An 11,451-nucleotide genomic window follows, 5' to 3' on the forward strand; every position below is an offset into this window, starting at 1 on the left:
GCCGAGACGAGGCTGAGGGCCAGAGGCCTGCGACGCCATTAGAAGAACTGAAAGATGAGAAGGAGGAGAAGGGGACGCCTGTCGCTGCCTTCTGCTCAGGCTGGCAGGACTCAAAAGTGTGCTACGCCATGCTGTATTATTGTTTGTTGTTGAATTGTCTATTTATTTTGTATTTCATCTCATCTCCAAGTTTAAATATTATTTTTGTAAGAAAAAATAAATAACACATAAGTGTGCAATGTATGTCTGTCTTCAAATTGTGATGTGATCTGAAAATAAAAACGTGAAAGTGATTCGATGCCTTGTTAATGTGAAAATACATATATTTAATCTTTTCCATCTATTGTCCAAACAAAGATAGAACATCATTTGATGCCAGAGGTTGATGAATAATACGTCCTTACTCATTATGCTTACAGTATAACAAACTGTGTGATACTCAGTCACATTAGCATCACATTTTCTGGTGGCGTTTGTTTGTATTTCCTCTTTGTTGATCTAACGATGGCCACTCTGTAGTTTCAACAGGCCCAGCATGCATTAAAGACATTGTATTACTGTGACTCCGGCTCACCTGCTGAGGTTTACCCACCGGCATCATAAAGCATTGCACGACTCCTTCTCCATCTCAATGAGCCTTAGAAAGCACGAAAATTGGGGGGCTGTTTGCCTCCTTTTCACAGCTGAAAAACACAAGCTGGGCCCATCGCCTCCACCCTGAGTGGATGTGAGCTGCTAATGACTGTTGTAAACTCCGGGGGAGAGGAGGGAGGGGGTGGTGCATTCTTTAGGAACATCATGGTGTGGTGTGGATTTTACTCAATTCATTATCTTGGAGGCTTCGTGAACCAGTTTTTAATGAGGATAAGAAAAGAGATCTATACAGGAAGCTGTACTGCTGGATGAGAAGGTCACTGTGAGATCATATCTCCCTGAGGCCAGCTCTTTGATTAAACCCAATAATTCAATTATTCATTGTATTTCAAGGAACTGGGAAAATAAAATCATCAAAGACAAAAGCTTTGAAGATTTGTTTGCCACAAGTAATTGTTTTGAATCATAGATCTTATCATACATAAGAGGGATTGGTCCCCACATCGTGTATGCCTATAATCTGTTTACAGAATATTTGTGAATGAACAATTAAATATTTAGATATTCAGATGTTAAAGCTTGAAACATGAATGTGACATCGTTCGACAAGTTCTTGTCACTTTACCTCATGTAATGTCCTAGTTGGGCAGCTGAAAGTAAACCTCAAAGAGTTTGGATCTTGCCCTTTAAATACATTCTGAATGTTTCTTAAACACAAAAAGGATATCAATACTGACTGTTTTTGTCTTACCTCAGTGTGATTCTTAATTTTTGCTTTCCCTTTAAATACGCCTTCTTTGATATTCTTTATAATAACATGTAGCGAATATTTCGTAATTATTCTTAATTTCATGAATTGAAATGTAGTACCAGTAGACCCGTCTCTCTCACATCACAAATGTTATAAGAAGCATCGTGATATGATTATGTTTTCCGAAAATATAACGCAATGCAAACTATGCTTTTATTCACAACCTTTGTAATAATGTGCATTGTGTTGGTAATGCATTATAATAACAGGAGTATATTTTAAGAGATCTTTCACAAAAACTGTACATCTTGGATAACTGAACCTTTTCTGGAGGTCAACAGGTTAGAATGGACATCCTGTGCTTTTTGAATAAATGCTACTTTCAGATCATGTTTTGCTGATGCTATTTGATCATTCACATCGCAGTAAAACGGTATATTCTGTATATAACATGTTGTATGGATGTCAAACTTGTTGCATTCACTGAACATGTCATGTTGGTCAGGGCCTTTGGTAAATGTCTAAAACGTGTTGCAAGTTAAAGACTGAAGTGCGTCTGCTTCATAGATGTCCAGAAACCTTTTTGAGTCATGATTTCCATCTACAGGTGACTTTCTTTGTTCTCACTTGAGTTTTTGTCAGACAAGCTGGCTGAGGACCTCCTGCCCCACACAGCAGGAGAATCAAGAATCAAAGCAAGCACTTTGTACGATTCCCTTGACACACGCATCAACAACTCCACTGGGTTTAATCTGCAGAGCTCCACATCAATGGGTAATTTGGGCCTTTTAATTGCTCTGATAATGGTCCAGCAAAGAGCACCAGATCGACCTGCACTCAGATGCCAGTAAAGGCCGCTGACGTGGTTAAGTGCATGACATATGTCTAAAGTATCCCCCAGGTGGTACTGCAGCTTTAGAAAGAAAAGACGCATAAACGCAGCAGATTGTTGATGCTGGATGTCCAGTGCTGGTGTCAGCACATCCCACCAGACAACTTGGTGGGGGCTGGCACAACAGTGTGAAATAGAGGGGGGGGGGGGGCACTCACTTAGGGCTGGCGGGGGGTAACAGATGTAGAGGAAACAGCCTCGGAGAGGAAAGTCAGCCTTCATAAAGCTGATGGAGTGGAGGGCCAAATGGAGAGGAACTAGTAGAGACTGGGCGGAATAAAGGACACGAGGCAGCAACCACCGCTGACAGGTCAAAGAAGAAAGCCAGGCATCAGTGGAGATGTTCTATTACAGCAACATGGACTTTCATAAAAAGGGAAAACACAAGTTCAAAACCCGACTAGTGCCATAGCAGGGGTGGAAGTAACAGATAACATTTAATATTTAAAAAAGTGGTATGTGGGCTAAACACATTATAAAACTGTGTTAGAGATATTGGAAGTGTGTTACTACTTAGACATATGGATTCAGCTACGTTTCGATACAAGATTTTAAAGTCTCGGATGAGTGACGGTAGCTGGCGAACATAATATCATCAGAAAGTTGGATCAAATTTGAGGTTGGTTGGCACACTACCTTTGGGATTTGTTGGCACTTTGTTGGATTTTGTTGGGGGTGTTTTGTAAGAAGGCCCTATTGAAATCACTTATGTCACGTGTGTAATCACATTTTTGAGAGCTTCATCATACTCGAAAACTCACCAAATTTGGCAGGCTTATCAGGACTTTTGATTGTTGTGCCAACAAACCCCATAACAAGGGCTCAACATGACTTCAATCACGAATCACCAAAATTTTGTAAACACGAAAAAATGATCGTACTCCCCTATCGTACTTTGCATATTTCAAATTGCACGTTACAAAGTAAATATAAATCAATGGTGCAGCACAAATGAAGCTGCTGGTGAGGTCCATCTGTGCATGGACTGATTTAATGCATCACCTGGTTTGCACCTGAGCGACACACCCACATGACCTGCAGGGCTCCAGAATGGGCACGCTGAGTCTAGCTAACATGCTAAATGCTAACATGCTCATATGAAGAACAACTTCAACTGTGCGTTGACAAACTTTTTACCTTCAGTAATGTGTGTAAGACTGTCAACCCCCGATGTTACGGTAGATCATCATTCAGCCCAAATGTGCAGCGGGACTGGACCGGTTATATTGGGACACAGAGGCCGAGTGGACCGGTTATACTGGGACACAGAGGCCGAGTGGACCGGTTATATTGGGACACAGAGGCCGAGTGGACCGGTTATACTGGGACACAGAGGCCGAGTGGACCGGTTATACTGGGACACAGAGGCCGAGTGGACCGGTTATATTGGGACACAGAGGCCGAGTGGACCGGTTATATTGGGACACAGACACTGAGAAACTGGTTATATTATTCATTGACAATGAACGAGTAGAGTTGAACCTGGAGCAGATTGTGGAGGACCTTCCGTTCAGACAGGTGAGTACAACCTTGTGTCTCTTGTGTGACAGTGTGTTCTAATACATAGCTTTTTCACAGACATAATTCTCATTATAGGAAAAAGAAAATCACACTTTAAAACAGACTTCCTGGAGTCAATGACAGAAGAGGAGAGGATTCACAGTGGAGTGTGTGTCATTAAGCTTCTTAAATGTTTATAATAAACAGCGTAAAAATGAACTGAGGCCTCCAGCAGCAGCATGGAGCAAAGCTACATTTATCGGACAGAAATATTTAAAACCCACTCGTCATCGTGATCTTTGAATTCAGTGATGAAATCATTTACACAGTATGGAAGATCAGTGAAAGGGCACAACAAATATGACAACAGTGATTTGGTTTTCCTCACAAAAACAATCAAGACTTGACATTCATAAATCATATACAGACGTGAGCTGGTGAGCTCTACAACCTGCAGCACCAACATCATTCAGGTACGAACACAAATCATTTCAATGGTTTTTAAAACAAATTGTGATGTCAGAGGTATCATACCAAAGGTTCATACTGTATGTATCTGCAGAATACACTGAAACATACAACATACACTTCACAGCACAAGTTTAGCATGTGACCACAAAAACAAGGCACAATGTTAAAATGTAATTAAAAGTTTGACTTCCCCTTCAGGTCTGACCCTAACTCCGCCCACTTCATCATTTTGAAAAACAAATGCAACAAAAGTGTGCAAGAGCTGTGAGGGAAATAACTGATATTCCAACAATTAAGCTAAAAGGTAACCACTGCCTGTATATAGACTGTGGCTCAGCAATGGTGGCTCAGTGGAGAGCAGGGCCGTCCTTCAATCAGAGGATCAGCGGTTCGATCCCCGGCTCCGCGTGTCGATGTGTCTTTGAGCGAGACACTAAGCCCCAAAATTGCTCCCGTCGCTGTGCCTACGTGTATGAATGTGATAGAATCTGAATTGTAAGTCGCTTTGGATACAAGCGTCTGCTAAATGACTGTAATGTATACCGCAAAAGTCTTAATTCAATTTTAGAAGATCCTCCGTCAAACGTTGGTCACTGAGAGTGCTATTGCATTGCCAGTGGTCTTCACTCGTCACTTAAAGATAAAGAGGTTGTCTCTATGATAAACGCAGCTGCGGTGACATGTAATAATGATGGATCAGCAACAAACAAAGTCGCATTTCAGCAGGGATTCATGTCCAGGGTTATGATTATCTAAGAAGATATTTGAAAAGTAACAAAAGAAAGGGTGCAACGGTCCTGAACAACACTTTGGTTCGGAGGCACTCAAAGCGATCAACGTGCAAGGAGGACACGATGCTGCCAAAAAATATCCTCCAGGTACTTCATCATGCCGTGTTCGAAAAGTGCACGTCAGTCTCCAGTGATCAGACAGACATTCAGTTCAGACATTCAGCTCAACCCAGCTGCTTCAGTCCTCGCTGGAGTCCTCCGAAATGTCCACATCTTCCCATGAAGCCTTTGTGCGCTGCTCCCAGCTCCTGGCCTGGGCGATCACAGCAGGGGACATGAGCACCACGCAGGCTGCCAGGCCAGAGACACGCTCCTTAAACTCCGTCTCATTCTCCCACTCGTCTGCGTCGGTGTTGTACACGTGAATGTATTTCATCCTGTTGCCTTTGTCATGAGAGCGTCCTCCCAGGACGTAGATGCGACTGTCCAGCACAGCGATGCCGGGTTCTCCATGTCCAAGAGGGAGGGGGGTCAGTAAGGACCAAGAGTTGGCTTCAGGGTTAAAGCATGACACCTGAGGAAAGAAAAACAGGAAACAACTTACTCTCAGTTTAAGTGCTGTCCAAACAATATTAACCTGTCAGAAGGCTCACAACTGTCTTCATCAGGAGGTGAAATAAGGCTGGACTCAATAGACTATAAAATGTTTATTCATTTCAATTTGTAAGATGGGGCGCTCTGAGACAACAACGTTGTGCTTACATTTTGCATACAAGAACATCTCAATGTGTAAAAATTTAAATGTAAATGTTAAACTGAATGACGGACTTTGAGACGATTGTTTCCGAGTGTAAACACCGTCTTCATTGAGCAACAATAAACACTGGTAACTCGTGGCATTGTACCTTCAGGACGTCACGCCGATACCCACGCTCATCATTGCTTCCTCCAATAACATAAAGGCGTCCGTTAACGCCAGTCATGCCGTGCCACGCTCGCTCCACCGGCCCCTCAGCACAAGCTGTCCAATGATTGGCCGCAGGGTCAAAACAGTAGGTCTCTCGGAGGTACGCCATTCCTCTTCGTCCGCATGTTATATACATTTTCCCATCCAACTCTGCTCCAGCGTGGGCGTAAACCTGGAAGGAAAGTTAGACCAGCATTAAAGGAAGTTCTAGGTAAGATGAACACCTGGTATACAACAGTAAAGCATCAGTATCACTACTTAGGTGGGTGTGTAGTGCCATCATGTGGATGGTAGCAGTATTACACGCATTGTTTTCATCTTTTAACTATTCTCATACCTCTCTCTTCAGGGGTGAGACAAATTCCCACTTGTTGGTGTTTGGGTCGTAGCGCTCCACCGACTCCAGTTCATTGCTGTAGTCCCGTCCTCCAATGGCATAAATATGGCCGGCCATCACGCAAACACAGTGGTCAGCATGCTGCTGCTGCAGGGGCTGGATGGAGCACCAGCTGTTGTGACGAGGGTCGTATCTGGGGATATGTCAATGACATGTGAAGATATGGTTGCTGTAGTTAAGACACACTGACGACATCACAGTTTGTACACCAAAAACCACGGGCGTATTTTTCAACTGTTGAACTTTCTGCTCTATTTTGGTCACATTCTTCTCTTCAAGAAACAAAATGTAAAATGTTTGTTAATTGTAAAAAAAGAAAATAGTTGTGGATTAATTTTGAACAGCTCATTCCAGCTCTGATAAACATTCAACAATGAATTGAGGAATAATGAAGAGATTAATCGATAATCAATTAAATCCATCAACAGTTCAAGTCCGCACTCTTTTAAACTGAATTAACGAGATGGGGATCTCACCTCCAGCAGCGCGTCTCTGCACGAAACCCACTGGTGTTCTTGTCTCCTCCAATTAGATAAACAAAGTTGTTGAGCACAGCGATGCCCTGGTTGGACATTCGGGGGGTGTTAGCTGCAGTGAGGGTCCTCCACTCCCCCCAGCTCGGGTGGAACACCTGAAACAAATGCTTGTTGTCTGTCAGGGAGGAGGTAAACATCCCCCCAAAGCCCAATATGCAGTGGAAGGTGGACCGTGGCTGGGTGAGAGGACTTTGCAGAACGGGCTGCCAGATCTCCTGCTCGTGGTACCGCAGGGCGGCTGAAACCGAGTCCTTCAGTGGACACTGGTGCAGTCTGCCATACAGCCTCTGCAACACTTGTTTCTCAATCAGGCAGAAACGCACGGCATCAAGCATCTTGAGATTGTCCTTTGAGTCAAAAAGATTTCAAAAAATGAGTTGATTGCAATTCAGGCTGATAAAGCTTTGATGAAGAGTAAAACTAAAGTAAAGTAAAACTGTGCAGGCATTTATATACACCTGCTATATAGTGTGTATCTGATGGAGATGAAGAGATGAGTACAAAATGCAGACGCACCTTGGGACTGACCTGCAAGTACACCTGGTCAGTTTCCACCTGCTCAGGACTGTAGTGGTAGTGAAGAGCCGCCTCGTACACCTCGTTCTCACTGTTCACCTGAAGCTCCTCGCTGCTCAGCGCGCTGAAGACTTCGTCCAGGGGGAGTCGTCGGTACACATCGGTGCGAGACAAAGTCTGGATGTTCTCGAGGATGTAGGAGTGGATCCTGGCATTGAGTTGCTGCAGTCCGTAAAGATCAGCTAGATGATGGACCTCTAAAATGTTGCTCTCGTCCAGCCAGGAGAAAAGGAAATCGCAGCAAAAGCTAATGACCATCTCAAGCTTTTAAAAACACAAAAGGACACAGATCAGCTGAAGAAAACACAACAATGAAAAAACGTGATCTAGCAAATGAACAGAATATACCTGTACTAGTGTGGCAGCGGTCAGGACTTCCTGCACACACTCCAGGTCTAACTCAATCTCTGACGTGTAAATGTAGTCAAGTATTTTCTTCATGGCCATGTGAGACACTCCATGAATCGGGATCTCCTTCTGCTGTGTCTCGCGAAGGCCTCCAGCAAACATCCCCCTAGTGGAGCACAGTGACGTGTTGTTAAATGGCTTATGGTTGGGTAACCTGGTGGCCCAGTGAAGATGACATGCATACCACATGGCCACAATAACACCTGTTTCAATTCTGCCATTTACTTTTGCTGCATGATATTCACTGATCTTTCTCTTACACGTCATTTTCACGAGACAGATTACAAAATAAAAGGCATATGTTAAGCCAAGAAATGACCTGAAAAAGTATTTCTGTACCCATCACAAAACTTTCATATGCTTTCAACTAAATATTGTTGAATATACTGAGCCTCAGTTGTAATTCCCTTTAACAGCTGGTACAAAGCACACCAATAAAAGCATGTCTGCAAAGAGATGATATCTGCATGGGTGGAAACACAAGTTAGGGTTGCATCTTCTTGCTGATACAAAGACACAAATAAAGACACGAATGAAAAATCAACCAGCTGTGAGCTTTACCTAAAATAATCACAAGAGGCTGCCAGAAGTATACGGTGGGCTTGGATGGGTTGACCCTCCACCAGCAGCACCACATCAAACAAGATGCCACTCTGTCTGAGGTCCAGCAGGCCGTCCAGCAGGCTGCGGAAGTGGGCTGAACTGTTGTAGGTCTGTCGACTCGGGCGGCCCGATGAGCCTGCGCGTCCTCCCATTGGACTCAGCTTTCCTTTCTCAGCCATGCCAGAGTACTGCTGCTCAGGCTTCATTATCTGTCCAGTGCTAACGCCATTCTAAGTGTTCCTCCACATCGCTGAATTTAAGCCACAACTGCTGTCGTTGTTTGACGTTACGGCTGCTTGAGATGTCACTGCTTGTCAGTGTAACGTCCCTGATCTATTAACACGTTATGCACGCGCTATACGACATAGCTTAATCTACGGAGCACATAAAAAGACGTGGAAGTACAATAGTTACATGCATACGCCCTTCCGTCGACCTATACTGCTAGCTGCCACTACGCTGTCGGCTAATGTTAAGTTTGTTTACACGGTGAAGACCATGCTAGTCAGCTATCAGCAGGTTAGCCAGCTAGCTCGGGTAACGCACTATAAAACAACAAGAAAAGACACTTAACGGGAAAAAAAACGACGGCACGAAGATACCTTCGTGTTCGTCCAAACCCAACCGATTTACATGGACAGTTTGATCACAGTGACACAAACTACTGCGTTGTGGTATGACTAGCACTGTCGTCTGATTTCTTGACAGATCAAAACAAGTCTGTTTACTTTTTTGGTGTCAGACGGTGAGCTCACAGATTATTGGTCGTTGCTGTTGTTTTTGTCCCGCCTACTTTCAAATAAAGAGCCAATCACATACGTCTGTCACACTGCAGGCAATAATATGACATTTTCAATGAGTCTTTTGACATGATAAAGTGTGTAGAATTATCCATTACATTTGTTTCATCTCTGTTTTAGTGTCTGATTATTCATATTGATGGAATAAGTATTTAGTTAAACAAATGTCTAGATTCAGTGACTTTTTCTGTACACAAGAGGATGCTGTTTCCTGCTCTAATGTATCGAAGGCCATTTCTAACCGGTTCTGTCACACTGCATGTCATACAAATACACCAGCACCAGAGCTCGAAAGTAGTACCAATTACATTTACTCTTTACGGTCAAAATACAGTTCTAAAGTACTGGATCGTAGTAGGCTATTTTCATTTCCCTATAACTTTACACCTCATACCTTTCTGAGGTAAATCATTTATATAATTTAATTTAAATAATTTAGCATTTTGTATTGTCTTCAATTACTTGTCATTACACAGCCTGTTCGACAACACAACAGTTGAAGGCTAAGGACCACCTGAACCAGATACATAACGCATACATATCGTTGCATACATAATTAAACATCCTGAAGGGGCCTTTCTTTGTCATTTGTACTTTTATTTCAGATACCTAAATCAATATGGTAGAGAATACTTATGTAAGTTTTCTTTACTTTACTTTTTTTACTTTTATGGAGTTCAATATGGAATTGCTGCTTTCTTCCTCCATTTGCTGGCACAGCTCACCATTTGAAATACAAAATGGCAAGTGTAAACACATCACAAGTTTATTTAAACAATAAATATACAACATATCTTTGTCTTTAAATAATACATTTATGTGACACAAAAAAATCAGATAAGGAAGAACTTTGCCAAGACTAAAATAATTATTTATTGTTCGTGCCAACTTTTTGTTCATTATATTATTTTCGCCCCTCCAATATTTGGTCTCCAAATGCTTTCTAGACGGATTTTACACTGTTTGATAACGGCATGAGCTGCCAGATAGATTTTCTTAGACAGCCAGTCATGATGCACTTTTATAAAAATTGAGGCTTCCATATTAGGTTTTACAATCTCATTCATCTTCTGCCGAGGTTTCAATTTGCATATGTCATTTCCTGACACGAAGAGAAGAGAGTTTTCCACTCGCAATAACACTGTTGGAATAATCCATCACTTGATTTATTTTCCAGTCTAATATACATTGCAGTGGAGTGCACAGGGGAAAGCTCCCTGTTTTTCGTCGAGGGTGTAAAAATGCCCTTTTCAAATGCCCTTTTCCCTGACACATCTGTCATGTCGCTGGAGAAATGCCCTGTCATAGTTCCTACCAGCTGGACTGTGGTGCAGCTCCCTGAACGGCAAACTCTCCCACCACTGATGCACTGCATGCCTACTCCACCAAAGTTAGTTTCTTGATTAGTCAACCGGCAGATCAATGATCAATTAATTGTTGAATTCATTTTTTTTTTATCGAAAACTCCAGATATTTCCTCTTCCCAATTATTTTTCTCATGCCATAGTAAACAGAATATCTTTTGCTTTCAGGAAGTTGGTGAGCTAAAACGAGCAATTTGATTATTTGAAAACAAGGTGAAATACGATTTTACTATTTTCTGACGTTTTATAGAACAAATGATTCATTTCGTATTGGAGAAAAATTATTTGCAGATGAATTGATTAGTTGTAGCCTCACAACTTGTTTTGCAAATGATTCACAGTGAATAGCAACATAATAAAAATGAATCAGTCATCAATCACAGACAATGAAGCTAATGTTGAGCCCAGGTTTACTCATCTTGATTACTGGCTATTATTGTGAAGTTTTCAAATGATTATATTATGTGCTTTTATTTTCTAACATTAGGTGTCAAACCTTCTCAGCAGTTGATATCACACACAGATGCACGCTTCACTTTTCAATAGCCCAACATGAATAAGGAATCATTTTCACTTGCTAATTGGGGTGATATAATCACTGACAAAGAATAAAAACATGGCTGGAGGAACTAATGATAACGAAATGAAAACAAAGTGTGCGGTATTTACAGAATTAACTGTCAATCTATACTACGAACAGATTGGCTAAAGCAGTTATCAAGACTTGAAATAGTCCATGACATTGAGCTGCTATGAGCATCCCCGTTACACAAATCCTGCACTGTCCTGACGTTTCACCTGCATTAAAGTATTTACTGAAGGAGACCATCCTTCGGTGTCTTTTTTGCCATCCTATGGTGA

At 42.1% G+C, this 11,451-nt stretch overlaps 1 protein-coding gene across 2 annotated transcripts; it reads right to left on the reverse strand.

The window, feature by feature from the left end:
- Nucleotides 1-4,003: 4,003 nt before the first annotated feature.
- klhl22 (kelch-like family member 22) lies at nt 4,004-9,126 on the reverse strand. 2 transcript variants are annotated; one of them, XM_079269707.1, is made up of 7 exons: nt 8,385-9,126; nt 7,764-7,929; nt 7,368-7,679; nt 6,780-7,186; nt 6,244-6,436; nt 5,845-6,078; nt 4,004-5,513 (listed from the first exon to the last, which is right to left on the reverse strand). In XM_079269707.1, the coding sequence occupies exons 1-7, from the start codon at nt 8,630-8,632 to the stop codon at nt 5,178-5,180; spliced, it is 1,896 nt and encodes a 631-aa protein (XP_079125833.1). In that variant the 5' UTR covers nt 8,633-9,126; the 3' UTR covers nt 4,004-5,177. The 2 variants fall into 2 exon arrangements, with proteins under 2 accessions (XP_079125833.1, XP_079125832.1); XM_079269706.1 differs by having other exon boundaries at nt 7,356-7,679.
- Nucleotides 9,127-11,451: the final 2,325 nt, after the last annotated feature.

This window comes from Melanostigma gelatinosum (genome assembly GCF_949748355.1).
Source record: "Melanostigma gelatinosum genome assembly, chromosome: 6".
Lineage (NCBI taxonomy): Eukaryota > Metazoa > Chordata > Actinopteri > Perciformes > Zoarcidae > Melanostigma > Melanostigma gelatinosum.